Genomic DNA, 17,905 nt, shown 5'->3' on the forward strand with positions numbered 1-17,905 from the left:
ATCAACTCGTTTTTCTAGAACACACGGATCCTCAACCCGATTCATTTTTGTGAACCTCAAAAACACAGGACTACTCCGTGGTGTCACAAACCTACGGCATAAATATGTTGTAGATTTAGAGAGATTAAATTTAAATTTAAATATAAAAAGTTTGATATAATAAGGTTTTTAGAAAAAAAAAAGAACAGTTTGCAAGTATCTTGGCTAAGAACTTATAAAATGACTTACAGATTTGAATTTTTTTTAAAAGAAATAAGAAATCTTTCTAATAGAAGACATAAAGAGTCTATGAAAAGATAAAAGATAATATAATTACAAAATCATTTTAAAATTTTCACCTGCAAATCTCTTATCTAAAAATAATAATAATAATAATAATCTTATGAGAAATTAATAAAACAAATACTTATAATATAAATCTAGTCAAACAAAACCAAAATCAAAATTATTTATGAATTGATATGAAGAAATTGCGACTTCTCTTCTATTCGTGCTTTAATTTGACAATTACTAAAATGGCATTTAATTCGTAACAGAATTTTTGGAAATATCTTTTACTAAAAAAATCACTAAATAATTCAAATGAACAATAAATTTCTCGTTCATGTTGCTTTTATTTTGTAAGTTCATGTTCATTAAAACCGGATACGTGGATGTGAAAAAGTTCGAATGGCATAGGTTCGGATTTCTTGGTGAAAACTATAAGATGGGAAGTCGACGGACAATACGGATCATCAGGTGCAAGACTTCACCTTTTGGCATATGTGGGCCCTATTAAAATCAATTGTTTTATTTGGAGATTGATGGATCAAATAGCTACTAAGTGTGCCCTTTTAACACGAGGCATTACATTTGATGATCTACATTGTTTGTTTTGTGATGGCGAGATGGAAACTTCACAACGCTATTTGTGAATTGCAGGGATATTAAAGAGATATGGTGGGAAATACATGTTTGGGTTAAACTTTCTAGACGTCCTAATTTTGACTTTGTGAAGGAGTTATTAGATTACCCAAGTTAGTCATAAAGAACAAGGAGTTGTGTCTTATAGTTCATTCTATTTCGATGGTTACGTTATGGATGATTTGGTTTTCCAATAATGATTTCATTTTCAGCAGTGCTCTCTTGATATTGTCTAGAGTGGTGAATGACATCAAATCGGGTTCCTTTTTTATGAATTAAGCAAATGATGAAAAAAAATGTCTAGAATTGGAGATGTGGTCATGCGGTGTCGGTTCAATTTCATTAATTTCCCTATTTAAGTAGTTGTGTTACATGTTGGTTTGTCTAATTTTGTTTGTATTTTCTTCTCTTATGTTTTGGTCTACTTATGCTTTATAAGTGGTCTTTCTCTTGGTTTTAATAATATTAGTCTTTAAAAAAACTATTAGAAGTTGTCTTTTTTTTTAAAGTTGGCTTTAAATCTCTTATCTAATAATAATATATTATTTGTTCTTAAGTAGTTTCGATGATGGAAAGTGCAAATTTTCTTGATAACATAAATTCGTCGTTAAAAATAAAAAATTATGGAAGTGAGTAATTTTTGTGTAAACGATAAATTGAAAGAGCCGAAACCCTTTTAACGAGCCGAAATATCCGAAACGTTTTTTTAAATATTATTATAGTTACTTTAACATGTAACAACTCATCAAGTGTGAATATTTACATGATTGCTCATTCATTCAAGTAGTTGAACTACTTATCACATGGTCGTAATAAATACTTAAAATACATCACGTTGTATATCGTTTACTGTCGATAATGTATCCAACCACTTGCAGGCTCATCTCTTATCGTATAGCAGATCACATCAATGCTACCTGTCAAACTTACGGAATGTATATCAAACAAACAAGTCTCAAATCAACATAAATGAAAGCGGTTACTAGTGGTTTTCATCGAGTTGTCTTATAAGAAGACATATATAGAAGTGTACTATCATTAGCACATTCACAATGGAATTGATCTCGTGTCATCCATATAAATTAAGTAAAATAAACTCTTTATCTTGAAAATTTATTGCACTTTTAAACAGTGGCAGATCTAGAAAATAAATTCAGGGGTAACCTAATTTTTTTTTTACCGTACATTCATACAGGATTGTCAATGAGAATTCGAAAACCCTCGAGGTCTTGTACGAGTGTAACAGTGAGCCTCTATTTTTTTTATTTTCTAAATTTTAAATTGGGTTTAACGTCTAACGATCTAGTTGTTTATAACATCATGTTTGACCCAACTCGTTTTGAATAAAATTTACGTCGAACATAGACTGGATTGTTGTGAATAAAATTTATATCGATACGTAGATAAAAATAAGCAAGTCGTAACAGAAGATGATTGATTCGGGCTACCCAATGTTGTCTGCCATCGCGGGTGTATGAGATCGTCTTTTGCTATTGTATTATCTTGGGTAACCGGTCGTTATTCATTAACTCGGGTAACCGATCTTTATTCATTGGTCGTTTTAAAAACAAAGCAAATAAGATCAATTAAATGAAATATACCAAGTTAAAATGTATAAATAGATAAGTAGAAATCCTTTTTTTCTTTTTCTTTCTTTTTTTATTTTTTGAATAGAAAAAATTCAAATTCAAGGTGGAACTTTCCATTTACGTTATCATTTTGAAAAATATATTATATTTTTAAGGAAAATTGGATTTAAATAATCTTACCTTTAATAGATTGGCCAATAATACTCCTACATCCGGTATTTCCCGCTGACAGTCCCACCTTTTCAATGTTTTTTGTTTTATAAACCAGCGTTAAAAAAACTAAACGGTGTTAAGTTTTTGCTTATGTGGCGAGTGACATGGCTTTTTTAATATCCTACCTGGCTTTTTCCCTTTATATTTTGTTTCCATCCTTATAGTTTAGGTATCTAATTGCAATTTCTGTTATATTATTATATTATTAACCCATTTACCCAGAACCCATATGCCCGTACCCATGATCCAAAATTAACTATTGAGCCCTAATTAGCTTTTCCCTTTGAATCCGATTGAATCCTCAGACAAAAAATTGTCGATTGGATCCCAAAATGAGTTTGTCATCTTCTTATCGCGCACAAAACCCTAAGCTTTTTAGGAGATGAGGGCGATATAATATAACCAATATAACCAGACGTTAACATAAATAGTTTGAACCAAGAACCCTAAAAAGATCAATCGATTAATCCAGTCATTGTTCAATCAATTAAGTATAGGGTTATTGATGAAGAAGAAACGACGATCATAACCATATAAAATAATACATGTAACAAATTTATTTGAAGGGTTTAACTGTTAATAACAGAGCCGACCAAAGAACAAATCAAGAACACCAACTAACGATTGTCATAACACAATTAGGTAAAGGGGTTTGTTTGGCGATGGCACCAAGATGATGCATAATTGAATTATTATTGACGAAATAGGTATAAACCAGTTTTACGTTAAGGTCGGTTCGTTTAAATGAGCAATACGTATCATCCATGATTGTTATTACCAAATTAGAGACGTCGGTGAGGCCGATTTGGCATAAAGAATAATTCCCCTAGATCAATTCCATAATTTGGACGAGAATTGTGCTTCAAGAATACTAAACGGGTCACGGGTTGGTACTTGGATCATGGGTACGGGCATATGGGTTCTGGGTAAATGGGTTAATAATATAACAGAAATTGCAATTAGATCCCTGAATTATAAGGATGGAAACAAAATATAAAGGGAAAAGCCACGTAGAATATTGAGAAAGACATGTCACTCGCCAAATAAGCAAAAACTTAACCCCGTTAAGTTTTTTTAACGCTGGTTTATAAAACAAAAAACATTGAAAATGTGGGACTGCCAGCAGGAAATACCGGAGATGAGATTATTATTTTGTCAGGTGAGATTATTTAAAACATTGAAAATGTGGGACTGCCGTTGTTGACTTCAGTTCCGGTATGAATTGAATTATAAATTGATTTCGATTCAAGCGTGTTAGAGATACGAGGGAAGAAGCTACATTAATGGACCGTGATCGGACGTTAAATCAATTGAAGGAATTCATCGTTATAATCAATTGAATGATTTGATCATCAAATAATGTTCAAGAAATTGAGCGCATTTTAATTTAGAGTAATTTTAAATTATAGTAGTTTTAATAAGAGTAATTTTGGTCTAATTGAGCGTATTGTAATTGAGAGATTTTAATTGGGAGTAATTTTGGTCTAACTAAGCGTATTCAACAATCGAGCTTATTTTAATTAGAGTACTTTTAATGGAAAGTAATTTTGGTCTAATTCAGCGTATTCAACCAACTGAGCGCAATCTTGGTCTAATTAAGTGACTGAGCGTAAGATTAATTGAGTTACGCTTTTAATTGAGCATTTGAGTGTAACTCATTGATTGATTAGATAATTGAGGCGTCAAATTGCTCTCCCCGTCCCCATTTTCCATCTTCAAATTGTTGATTCAACTAATACGTAGTACTCCGAATTTCAGTTAGCAATCGTATTAACAATCAAAAATACGGGTGACTTTGGTGATATATATACAATATGTGTTCGAAGTTGGAACTAGTTGATGAAGATTTGGAGGTTGAAGGAGATCGAAATCAGGGAGAATTGAGGAAAAAAACAAGTTTAATAAGTCAGTGATTGAATTAAACATAACTGAAAAGCTCGATTATTGTTTAGGTTATTTACGTTTATGCCACTACGTAGTTTTTAATTGGAATTAAAATCGTTGATGCAAGGAGTCGTGTGCGTATTGTACGATGACCTACTATTGTACAGTAACATACATACATACATACATTTATGAGCCTCGCCAAACCCGGATAATCCTTAAACAAGTTATAACATCTCATTTATTTTTGAAATAACTCATTAATCATCAAAGAATAATTTTCACGGGTTATGTGTCTTACCAAACCCTAATAGCTCTCAAATGGGTCATAAGATCTTATTTATTGGTAAATAATTTCATCTTCAAACTCTAATTTAATTTATCTTCTTTACATGTTCTCTATTGTTGTTCTATCATCTCCATCGCCGGTTAACTTCCGACGCTACCCGTCATCGTCAACTACATCAACGTCCCCTTTTTTCATTAGACAAATATTTGTGTTCATATTTGTTCATTTAAAAAAAATCAACATGTTCGTGTTCGTGTATTTCTGTTTGTTAAAAATCTAAATAAGCTACACATCTCAATTGAAAAATACCCAAACGCAAAAAAAAAAAAATAATAACAAACTAATATATATGTATTAATTAAAACAAACTACGTTAAAAAATAAAATAAATCATCATAAAATAGCAAACGATTAAAAACAAAAACTTAAATAAACTCACGTAACACGGAAGGATCAAACTAGTGAATTCATGTACTCACAAAACACTCTACAAATAATAATAAAGTTATTTTAAGGTAAAATTTATATATAGTTGGCTTGTTTTTTTTTTATAAAATATCGGATATATAAAATAATATTTACAATAGTAAGCTTTATACTCAAGATATTCCAGTAATATTGCAAACAAACTTTTGTTTTGTTACAACTTAATCTTTTTGTGATGTTTTCATATAAGTCAGACCTGAAACATCAAAATCAATATAAACGGTTAACATTCTGTCCCAGGATAACTTAAAAAAAGTACATTCAACCAACCAAATAATTATAAGTGAGATTTAAGTTTTGAATTTAAACAAGATATAGTTAACCTTTTACACTTATTTTAATAATACTTTCAGTGAATCAAATTTAAATACTCCATCCGTCCAATTTTAAATGTCAGAGGACCCAAAACACACATATTAAGAAATGTTTTATCATTTTATTTTATGAGCTATAAAATGACAATAATGTCCTTTAAGTTATGTCATATGCTCACTTGTTTTGTAAAATGAAACATCTAGTATATGTAATAGTAAGAGCACAATTGAAAATTGAATTTATATGTATAGAAATGACATTTAAATTGGGACAACCAAAAATGGAAAATTTGACATTTTAAACGGTATAGAGGGAGTAATAAAAAACAATTTCTGATATATCCAGCTGCAAGTATCAACTAAAACTGACTTTTATATGCAATCATAAATACTTTTGATGGACAGTAACGTGTAAGCGTCATACACGGGTCCATGATATATCCACCTGCAAGTATCAACTATCAACTTTAATACATGTGACCCGGGTTTGATTTGATCATGCAACCGATTGTATAAATTGTTCATTTGAGTCCACTAGTTTTCAGCAGCTGGCAGTGTTAGATAGGTGTTCATCAATGGATGATCATGAAGGAGTGATAATAATGGAAGGTTGGTTGTATCTCATTCGTTCTAATACTATCGGGTTCAAATACTCGCGTAAGCTTTACTACGTTCTTCAAAATCGTCGTTTCAAGAGCTTTAGATCTATCTCACATTCATACAACAAGGTATGTTATGTTTGTTCTATATGTTACAAATCGGATTTTGGCTTAATCGCTCAAACGTTTGTTAATCAAGAAACTCAACTCAAAACTTGATTATATATAGCAAACCTAAACACGTTTTACTATAGCTAGGACACAATTAATTAATACAACAATTACCTAACACATATCCTATCATAACTCGATTAGGAATCTAAGATAATTATCCATAAATTGATTAATATTAACTAATATATTCTTTGCACCCCAAGGAATCTTCCTTAGTCGTCTCATGCACCGAGCCATAGACGAACCAGGAATTCCCAGTTTATTAACTGGTATGTAAATACATGAGGATGAATTTTCAATTAGAAAGAATTCCACAGTGAGCGAATTTTATTATTGATCGGTTTGTTTTTCAATGTTATGTTATGTAAAATGTTCCTTTGTTATCTTAAGTTTTCTTATGATGCATATACTGCGGATTTTATGCTTTGAATTTATTTTGATTTAAAGAAGTTCACCCTCCATTGTGTGTTGATTGCCATCACAACTCGTCGTTGTGGCGGATTGTATGCTTTGAATTTATTTTGATATAAAGAAGTTCACCCTCCGTTGTGCGTTGATTTCTATCACAACTCTTCGTTGTGGCGGGACATTGGCCCGATATTTATCCTGTAGGCAGAACAAACAAAAATGATGTGAGATTTGCTTAAGGCCGGTGTCGCAATTGATTTGTGATTGCAAAGAACTTTGTTCGATTTCCTATTAGTTTAATATTCAATTCTACAACAAAGTTTTCTTGATTTATAACTATTACGTACCCTCAAACGTTTTTTCTAAGACAAATTTGTTTTGCTTACTATAATTTGAACCTATGACATTTAGATGTTTAAGAGACTTTATTTCTATCACTGAGCCATCAACCCCGAGGCTAGGAGACGTACCCTCAAACCTACAATATTGTTTGGCTATAGGAAATAGCATTTAAGACGCAAGTTTGGTGGGGAATAATATTAAGATGGAAAATTTTGCTAGAATTGGTCTTTGACACATACATAACAAAGTTTGGTCCAAATCATATTCAAATTTTAATTAGCATTAATTTCATTTAGTGGGTCCTACTCAACTGCATTGTGCAGGAAGATAAGGTTTTAGATTTGGACCGTTCATGTTTATGTCTCTTTTCATTAAGGTTGGAGATGTGTGTCAAACAGTGTTGTTAGTCTGTGAACCGACATATATGTCTTTTACAAGGGTTTGGTTCATTGGATCTGCTTTCGTTTAGGTATCATCTCCATCATCAATATATCGTGAACTCTGACACAACAATACCTTTTGGCCTTAGAAAGACTCAAACATAAACAAATAACAGAGGTCAAGGTCGGTCAGTGTGGCGATGGGAGATAAGCTTTATCGTCTAGAGAGAACTTGCTAAGACCCCTAAATAAAAGTGATTTTAACAAAGTAAATTTGATAACCTTTTTTTTTCAATGTTTTATTTAATATTAATTAATAACTATTTATATACATGCTTTTCGATATAAATTTAATTGAAAAGCGAGTTGTATTTAAAATAAAGCATTTTGTTTTTAATTTTGAAATACACGAATCCGCTTGAATTCCAATATTCCAATCTTATGAGTACGACTTACCTAGTTTTACATTCTGTTATCGAAATTACCTAGAGGTCCTTGTGGTTTTTCTACTCCACCTTTTAATACAAAAATATATAATATCGTCAACTTCATGGTTAAGTGTACACTGATGAGGGTACGTAATTGAAGGATGAGTGACATTCTGAGAACTGGAAAGCCTCCATCTAATCAAAAAATAACAAAGACACGTGTTACTAGCTGTCAAAGCGAACAATATTTTAGTTGATATATGGCCATACCATAAGGAGATATTTTGGGATGTAACAAAAAATGATTTTGGTTTTATAAGTTTGTTTTCTATGAATTAACTGTAACCTTATTGATCAATTGTGGCTATCTACTGTTTCCATGTATTTTTTGTGTCATCCTTACGCTAATCTTTTATGTATCATTCCAATTTTATTGCAAAAAAGAAAACGAATTTCATTCTCAATTCTTCAACTCTAAGCAACATATTTTCTAAAAATTAACATGCATTCGGTTCTTCGTTCCAGGATCCTATTAGAAGCGCAATTGTGGACTCCAACGTTCATGTAATGGACAATGGGAGGAAATGCATTCGAGGAAAGGTATCGAAAAATTTATCTATATTTATGTCTGGTATATATATCATCTTTAGATAAAGCTATACGTGTTCGAATGCTTGATGCGCTATATATTATGCTAATTGTTACTCCTTAAAGACTACATTATCATGTCTAATTCAGGTCTTCTTTGTTTTCACGCTCAGTGACACCGCTAACTATGATGCTCATGTGAAGGTAAGTATGTTGATCGATCCTTTTTAGCTAATCAGAGTAAACTTAATAGTTAATACTAAAAATGTACATATGTTAATACATCCCAAATCACATAGTTAGGGGCAAGAACTCCAGAAGAAGCTGCGAAATGGATCAAATCGTTTCGGGAATTAACTCAGAAGGTGAAAATCGATTGACAATAAAAACCGGTGACCGTTTGCTACTGCTATTAATGACTAAACTGTTTTAATACATTTAGGTGAACCTGAATCCGGGGTACCTTTTGGATTGTCCTAGGTATGACCAAAAAACTAATATTGTTCACTTTGATAATAAAGATAAATCTTATCAAAGTTGAGTTAGGGACTAGTTTTGGTTAAGCATTTATTCTTAGTAACACCAAGTATGATGTTCAGGTCAAACAATTCTAGTAGAGTGTGTGACATCTCTTTAGCATCAATCATGGATTCCACATCTGCAGGAATTTACGAACCATCATACTGGACAATCGTCGGTTGTCGCAATGGTAAACATGAAGCTGATGAAATGTTTTCTCATTGTGATTTATAAGTAAGTTCTTTTTTGTATTTGCTCAGGTGTCAGGCTATTTAAACAAGCAAATTATCAACAAGGTCATAATAAGGTTTGTATGATGGCCAGATCCTTTAATGCTCCCCCAACTAACGTAGAACGGAAGCGAATAAACTGTTGATAATCTCAAAAGAAGAAAACTGATATCTTACTGATAACTGAAGTTGCATTAGGCTCCCTTTTGTAGGGTGAGTCTAAAGATTCATGCATCGTATAAGGCTATGTGTAATGGGATCACGAGCATGTGGCAAGTTTTTTGTTGATTTATACATTACACACCTAAGTGAGTGTGACACTCCCATCTACATGGGACCACTTTCACACTTTTTAGTAAGACCATTACACATAGCCCCTTACGGAAAAATAAATAAATTAATTAAGATTGCTAAAACTGGGAGAATCTTTGACTTTAAAATTTTGGCACTAAATGACGACATGGACCTTTCCTTCCACTACTTACGAGCCCCGTAACTTAAAATGTAGGCCAAGTTATGCCCAATTATAAGTTAGGCTGTTTTCTACCTCTGATATAACTCTTGAATCAGCTCCGTTTCACACACACATACAAAAAAAGTTAAAATTGCTTCGTCTGTATTGCAGAGAGATCAACATCCTGCATTAGCGGCTGTTAGTGTGATAGAAGAAACCCCAGAGGTCATTTTCCAAACAATCATGTCTCTTGGTTCTTCAAGATCACAGTAAGAATATATATTATCTTTTAAAACATTAATCAATGCTAGAAGTTATCAACAATGTAGTATTTTCATATCCTTAGAATATTGGATATTTTCATATATAATCATAATAATGTACCACTATGCTATATATATTGTAGATGGGACTTCTGTTTCCTGAAGGGCGGTGTGATTGAACACTTAGATGGTCACAATGATATTATTCACAAGCAATTAGATGGAGATTGGTTGCCTTGGTATGAACGACTCATAACGATATCTATATATGCTTATCTCGCTATGAGCCCAAAAATAAAAACAGTAATTTTATTTCTTTAATTTTCAGGTCTATGAAACGAAGAGATTTATTATTGCAACGTTATTGGAGTAGGGAAGACAATGGGACATACGGTACAAAAATCCGTTGCATAAATAACTTGGTTTTCAGATTACATCTAGCTCAAGTTCTGATCACTAATAATATGACCGCGCTTGTTTATCCCATTGCGTGTAGTTATTCTTTATCATTCTGTATTTCATAAGAAGTGCCCACCTCAAGAAGGCTTTGTCCGCGCATTCCTTAAGTGTAAGTGCAACAAAATCAAGATTTATCGAAATACTTCTGTCCTAAAACCGATTGGTACTTTACAGGCGGCGGGTATGTGATATCGCCTGGGAATCAGTACAAACAATCAGTTGTAAGGCACATGCTTGCCATTAACTGGAAATCTTGGAGACATTACACGCGTAAATCTTCGGATCGATGCCTCACGATTCACATGCTTGAAAGACTTGCTGGTTTTCTTACTACTTTTTTATATTTTCATTTTAACTTTCATTGCATAGTTTATATGTTGAATCCTTTTTTACATATATTTGTAGCTTTGAGAGAACATTTCAAAACAAACTTAGCCGATAACTTATTACCTGAATCCCCGTTACAAGAACTGAAGAAAGACGGTTTGCTGCATAAGAAGGATAATGGATCAGAAGGTAAAATAGATGACGAGTCAGATGAGTTCTTTGATTTCCCGGAACCTTTGTTCGATGATGAATCAGAAGGTAACCGGGCTGGTGATAATGATTTTAGAATATACTCTCAGGTAATAGTATGGTACTTGATATCTTATTTAAAGGTTTCTGATCATACTTATTTAAAGGTTTTTAACATATAAATTTATAAAAGCAGAAAAAGAGTTGTTCGGATTCTGACACAATTGTATGGAATGAATGTGTATCACACAACTATACTATATCTCTTCCTGAAGAGCAAACTGGTGATCTGCCAAACAGTTGGTCGACACCAGAACCGTCTTTGTTTCAAGTTCGGGGCGAAACCTTTTTTGAAGACCATAAGAAGGTTAGTTAAATTCTGTTTAGTTCAAATTGTTATTTCGTAATGTTTATATTGGTCCTCCAGATTACAGCAGAAAATACATTACTACAAACTGTTGCGGTTGACTGGCTAAAATCGGACAAACGAGAAGATCATCTTGCTAGTAGACCCGAAAACATTGTTCAGGTTTGTCTCTTAATTTTTTGTTTCTCGGTTTGAAATTTACGAAACTCACTAGATTTATTTTTCAGAAATATGCAGCTGATAGTCGTCCAGAGTTTTTCGTTATTATTAACTTCCAGGTAGTAAAAGTAAAAATTATGTTTAATTTGTACGAACACGGATTCAACTAACCTTATAAAGTGTTCAACAAAACAAGAGTAGTTCAAAGTTCAAACTCGACTTGATTAATATTTGTGTGAATGTTATGATGAATCAGATCCCGAGTTCAACAACATATAATCTTGCTTTTTATTACGCAACGCGTACGCCTATCAAAGATATACCCTTGCTAGAGAGATTTATAGAAGGAGATGATGCATTTAGGAATTCAAGATTTAAGATCATCCCTCTTGTAACTAAGGTGAGTAGACATTATTGTATCATTGTATAATAAAATAGACTAAAAGTTTTAGTCTAAAACATATATTAAACTTATGGTTTGTTACACACACAAAATTCTTTTTTAGGGACCATGGATTCTCAGGCATGCTATTCATAGGCCGACTCTAGTCGGTCATGTCCTAAATATCAACTACGTCCGTGGGGAAAACTACTTAGAGGTAAATTATTAAATCGACTCTAGAGTTATGCTTTTTTATTCGTAAACTTAAACCATTTGTAAGTTGTTGTAGATGGACATTGATGTTGGTTCATCGGCACTTGCAAGGGGGTTAGCCGTCAAGACTTTCAGTTGTTTCAGTAGTATAATAATTGATTTCGCGTTTGTTATACAGGTATTTAAACTCAACACTAACATGCATTTGGTTTTTAAGTAATTAAGAATTTATGCAACTTGTGCAGGCAAACACACGAGACGAGCTTCCAGAGAATCTACTAGGAGCATGTCGTTTAAGCCATCTCGATCTCTCTAAGGCTGTTTGGGCAAACCGATGATTTAAACCATACGAGTTATTTAATCCTCAACCCGAAGGGTGTTATAGGTATTTAGGTCCAAACTGAAAGGTGATCATAAAAAACTACACTTAATTATACAAAAAATGAAAAAATAATTGAAATATGTAGAATATGGCTGTTAGAATTTTTTCACTGGCCTATCAAAAGTTCATATGGTTTGAGCCTAATAATTAAGGCATGAAACTATAGATGGTTGGGCTTATGTTGTTTTTCCATTCATACAAATTGTACAAGTTATAAAGTGTGACATATACTATGCAAGTTAATATGATCAAAAAAACAAATACTGACAGTTGACCTAGCTAGCTTTTTAAACGTACAAGTTACAAAGTATGATGATATTTAACCAGGAGTCGTCAAGAGTTGACTAAAATTGGTTTTATGATACACTGCGACATGTCATGGTATAAGTAGAGGGTCTAGTAGGTAATTGTGTTACTTCTATGGGATGATTGTAAACGATTAACTAACTATATATATTAGCTTAGTTAATTAATAGTGTACTTAAACCTAAAGAGTGCATCAATATGGATCATCGACAATTTGAGCTAGTCGCCTTCCTTCTTTGTATATTCTTTGTTACCTAAATATACCCCTAATTACACAAGGAGATTATGGCTTAATACTTAATTAGTTATAATTGACAAACCTAATAAAGTTGGGTTTTTAATTAACAATGATTGTGAAATATAGTCACATATGTAATTTATTCATCCTCCATTATTTGCAATAAGACGTAGTTTAAAGTCCCACATCCGTAAAAGTTCAAAATTAGAGATCAAATTCATAATTTGCATCATTCCACACACGCAAACCGCATCCGTGTAATTTACTCTAAATCTATAAACAAAAAACTAAAAAAGTCATATAATTTAATTTGATCAACCCAAATATTCAAATTATCGATTTAACCATTAAATTTTTAATACGTATTGACGCCGATGAGATTTAGCTTAGCAAGTATTGAAGGAGAAGTGAAGACTTACGGCTAGAAACTGCATGGTTCAAGTTCGAATCCGATCTAAACCAGGTTTTTTCGCAGAGGATCTTTGGGCGGCGGTTTTTCCTACAACAAGAGATGATGGCTTGAGCTACCCGGCATTAGAGGTGGGTAAAAGAACCAGTTGACCGAATCGACCTGAAAATCGAACAGAAACCAAAGCGGTTTGAAACTGATTATGTAGAAACTGGTTTGGAACCGACGGAACTCGTAGGTTCGGAACCGGTCTGTAATTTTCTCCAACGAAACCGGTCAAAACCTGAACTGAAACCGATCAAAACCCAAACTAAAACCGTTTCTAACATGGTCAAAAACTAATTTCAACCCAAACCGTCTCCAATCATAAACTGAGATCGACATTTGTTAACCAAACCGAACCGGTTTCAACCCAAATCAATTTTGGGTTTTAAACCGGTTTGGGTTTCAGATCCGTTACAGTTTATTTATCTTATTAACCTAACCTCTAAATCACTCTCGCCGCCGGGAACTAGTAATACATCCGACAGAATCGACAATCCGAGAGCTTAATTTGAATTTAATTCTCCGGCCACCTGAGCTTCCTCCGGTGGAGTACGAGATCATTCACTTTATATACAGGTAATGAATTCACCAAAAACCACCCTAGTTTTAGTTTTACAGATGAAACCTAAATGTTTATTATTATTATTATTATTACAGTAATTATTTGGATTGGAGTTGACTGACTGACTATTAGGAGTCCATTGAATGGATCATGCTTTCAGATTAGCTCTGCTGCTTCTGCTTCTTGTCAATGGTATGTATATTAGTTTGTGGTAAGTAATAAGTAATAATCGAACCAAAAACCGACGAAATGTACCGAAATTAACTGAAAAACAGTTATCAGTTTTTTAATACCCTAGGTTAACCGGAATTAACTGATCCGAACCGAACTATTCATATGTTTTTAATTTTTATATCTCCATTTTGTGTAATTATAAATGCATTTCATGTATTTAAAACGTCAGTTCATGCATTTATACTTTCATTTCATGTATTTATGCATCCATTTTGTGTACTTTTAAGTAAAAAATTTAGCTCAAGTTGGATTTTGGTTATTAACCAAACCGAACCGAACCAGAAATCATCAAACTAACCAAACCGAACCGTGCATACCCCTAATATTAGTTGTTATTTTAAAAGTTTATTAAAATATGTGTAATTGTCCTGATAATTGTTATTATCTTTTATTACTGTTGTTTCACTGGCTTTCAGTTTATCCATCGTCAAATGCTCTTGATTTCGAGCATTGCACGGCTACTGTCAAGCAATGGGCATCGTCTTCTCTTCACTCTGAGACCAAAGATAGCCATATTTTAAAAGATTTGTTGTTTTTCCTTCATGTTCCAAGAACTGGAGGCCGAAGTTATTTGTATTGGTAATTTTTTTTACCTTTTATAGAGCAGTCTTTGTGTAGTTAGTCATATTGCAATGTAATATTGCTATGTATTGGTATACAGCTTTTTGAAGAAACTCTACACTAGCTCTCTGGAATGCCCGGGTTCTTATGATAAACTACATTTTGATCCTCGGTATGTTTATATACATTTTAAAGTTTAAACCTTTTTGGTTTTTAAATCTTATAGCTACATGTTTTTGTGCAGCAAACGGAATTGCAGGTTATTGGCGACTCATGATGATTATAGCATAATGACCAAACTGCCCCGGGAGAAAACATCAGTGGTAACGTTACTTAGAAGCCCGATTGAGCGTGTATTTAGTGCGTACGAGTTTTCAATAGAAGTTGCAGCTCGGTTCTTAGTGCATCCAAACATGACATCAGCATCAAGAACATCTGCACGTCTGCGTTTAAGAAAACGTATTATAAGCACACTCGAGATTTGGCCATGGAAGTATTTAGTTCCTTGGATGATGGAGGACTTATTTTCTCGGGTATGTTTGTATAAAATTATAAATCTTTTTGTTACTATTAATGATTTACTAATGAGTAACCTTTTTTTATTATAATGAACAGAGGGATGCTAGAAAAATAAAAGGTTTGCCTTATACTTACGGGAATGACTCGTATAACATGAAGGAAATTGTTATGCCGTTACATGAATACATTAATCACACGGTAGCTCTAGACATCATTCACAATGGTGCCACTTTCCAGGTATAAGTTTTGGCGACCACTCAAACTCGGTTGACTTTACTGTGTTGCCTAAATGCTGTTGCAAATAGGTTGCAGGTTTGACAAACAATTCTAATAACCAGGAGGCGCATGAAGTTCGCCATTGTGTCATGACGCATCAGACTCTTGGAAAATATGTACTTAAAGTTGCAAAGGTAATTAAATTTTATAAAAGGCTAACGGACGGGCCCGTAGTTTAAGAGTTGACCGTTTGACTTTTTGATGCAGAAAAGGTTGGATGACATGTTATATGTTGGACTTACCGAGGACCACAAAGAATCTGCTACAATGTTTGCAAACTTAGTTGGTTCACAAGTGATTTCACAGTTAGCTGCATCCAACCCGGTCACTGAAGCAGTAAGTAAAAACGGGTAAATTTCATAAAACCACAACAGTCAAATGTAAATCTTTAAAATTAGTTTTAACATTAGTTTAATTTTCTTGCTTAACAGGGAAACAAAACGTTAAACGATGAAGCACAAACTGAAAATGTAACATTACTTCATTCTCTTTGCATTCTTAACTACTCTAAACATAAAACAAGCTGACTAAGAGACGTTTATGATTAGATGACAGTTGGAAAACTTATGGAAACTTATGGAACTTGTGTTTCAAAGTTAAGATCGTCTCAGTCAGAAAGGCGTGTTGATTCTTTTAAAAGAATATCCCCAGCAAACTTTACGAAAGAGGTATGCTTCTACATTTCTTTCTTGTATGTCTTTTAAACTTACATGAAATTTATGTTATATTTTGTACAATTCAGGCGCGATTTCATGTTTCTGAAGCGGTTCTTAACAAAATCACCTTGCTAAACAGTCTGGATGTTGAACTATATAAACATGCTCAGAAAATATATGTAAAACAACGTCAAGTTATGGAGCAAAAGTTGGTTGTTTCTGACAAGCCTGTAAGTTCCTTTTTAAGAAAATTGGATTTTAATAATTCAAACTATCACCTGTTGGCCGATAATAATCCAAACTAGCATTTTGACTAATGATAATCCTAACTTCCACTTTTGTTGCCAAGAGCATTCCCGATAGCATAATCTTCACAGATTTTACACTCCATTTGCATTTGATTATACTCGATTTCGCTAATACATTTCTCCATGTCGTTCATAATCATTATTGTGAGAGAAACGATTGAAAATCAAGTATAAATCTGTATTTGGCAACAAAAGTGAAAGTCAAAGAAACGTCTCTACTCAGCCACAAAATTTATTTTGTACACGGCGGGGGATTATATTTTTCTCTTAATAGGAGTTTTTGGTATCGGTTTATATGGTTCTAATGAACCAACATTAAATTTTGAAACATCAGTTAATCAGTCGTATCCTGTGGCTTTGGAAATAATATTCTATATTGGATTTTTTATTGCTTTTGCTGTCAAATTGCTAATTCTACCCCAACATACATGGTTACCGGTACTTGTATGCTTCTAGCCGGAAAAAGCGAAAGTTAGGACAGTCATTAGTTAAAGTCTTAGTATGGATTATTATCGGTCAATAAGTCAAAGTTACTATTAAAGTCCAATTTTCCTTTTCTATAATACCGGTTTGGGTCAACCGAAGTCAAACGGGTTTTTTTGGAACTAGTCAGGATTTGATGATTTATGTTGACTTGTGAAATTTGCATTATTTGCAGGAGAGTAAAAGCTACATTGGTTTTACATGGGAAAAAGTTTACTTGATCATGTTTATATTGTTACTCTTCTTCATTTACCTATATGTAAATGCGAAAAGAAGAATATCAAAACTTAAAATATAATTATGATCAAATCATAAGTTATTGTGATACAGAAGTAGTTGTAGAACATGGTGCTGATTAGACTTATGAAAAAAATATGTTATTGCTTAGCATACAGTTTATTAACTAACTAACACATGTTCTTTGATGATATGTATCATCTTGTTGGTGGTGATAATGATATTACTAGTACGGACACATGCACAACCTATAATATAAGATTATGACATTAGTGTACCACGTTCATTTAATATAAGATTCAGTTTTGACAATAGAACTTTGATTTGACACATCAAATGGTTTTAGTCATTTTTTATATTACAGGTTTGGTCCTCCTTGTTTGTTTCTTTCTTCTACTTTAACAGATATTCTCATTATTCTTAAATTTTTGACTGACCATTTTACGTTCTTAAAATTTTGAAATTATAAGCTGGCTAATAACTAGAATTAAGGCAGTAAATAAACATGTAAATTAGGTAATTAAAGATTT

The 17,905-nt window shown here is 32.8% G+C and overlaps 2 protein-coding genes across 3 annotated transcripts; both read left to right on the forward strand.

Moving 5' to 3' along the window:
* The first annotated feature begins 6,101 nt into the window (after positions 1 to 6,101).
* On the forward strand, positions 6,102 to 12,646 carry LOC143537222 (protein ENHANCED DISEASE RESISTANCE 2-like). Its single transcript, XM_077031039.1, has 20 exons — positions 6,102 to 6,406; positions 8,535 to 8,609; positions 8,748 to 8,801; positions 8,897 to 8,962; positions 9,040 to 9,077; positions 9,197 to 9,306; positions 9,377 to 9,423; positions 9,972 to 10,069; positions 10,207 to 10,302; positions 10,392 to 10,456; positions 10,560 to 10,631; positions 10,697 to 10,843; positions 10,928 to 11,148; positions 11,235 to 11,405; positions 11,466 to 11,567; positions 11,633 to 11,683; positions 11,821 to 11,964; positions 12,071 to 12,163; positions 12,236 to 12,337; positions 12,405 to 12,646. Exons 1-20 carry the CDS (start codon positions 6,254 to 6,256, stop codon positions 12,495 to 12,497), a joined length of 1,998 nt encoding a protein of 665 aa, XP_076887154.1. The 5' UTR covers positions 6,102 to 6,253; the 3' UTR covers positions 12,498 to 12,646.
* A 1,546-nt stretch (positions 12,647 to 14,192) lies between these two features.
* On the forward strand, positions 14,193 to 17,587 carry LOC143537199 (protein-tyrosine sulfotransferase-like). Of its 2 annotated transcripts, XM_077031023.1 has the most exons (11): positions 14,193 to 14,293; positions 14,752 to 14,914; positions 14,997 to 15,068; positions 15,141 to 15,429; positions 15,512 to 15,652; positions 15,721 to 15,825; positions 15,899 to 16,027; positions 16,123 to 16,161; positions 16,240 to 16,359; positions 16,434 to 16,577; positions 17,314 to 17,587. In XM_077031023.1, the coding sequence occupies exons 1-11, from the start codon at positions 14,245 to 14,247 to the stop codon at positions 17,434 to 17,436; spliced, it is 1,374 nt and encodes a 457-aa protein (XP_076887138.1). In that variant the 5' UTR covers positions 14,193 to 14,244; the 3' UTR covers positions 17,437 to 17,587. The 2 variants fall into 2 exon arrangements, with proteins under 2 accessions (XP_076887138.1, XP_076887137.1); XM_077031022.1 differs by lacking the exon at positions 14,193 to 14,293 and having other exon boundaries at positions 14,681 to 14,914.
* Positions 17,588 to 17,905: the final 318 nt, after the last annotated feature.

The sequence above is a fragment of the Bidens hawaiensis genome, unplaced genomic scaffold (assembly GCF_021521415.1).
Source record: "Bidens hawaiensis isolate Kalapana, Puna unplaced genomic scaffold, B.hawaiensis_p1.1 tig00011151_1, whole genome shotgun sequence".
Classification (NCBI taxonomy): Eukaryota; Viridiplantae; Streptophyta; class Magnoliopsida; order Asterales; family Asteraceae; genus Bidens; species Bidens hawaiensis.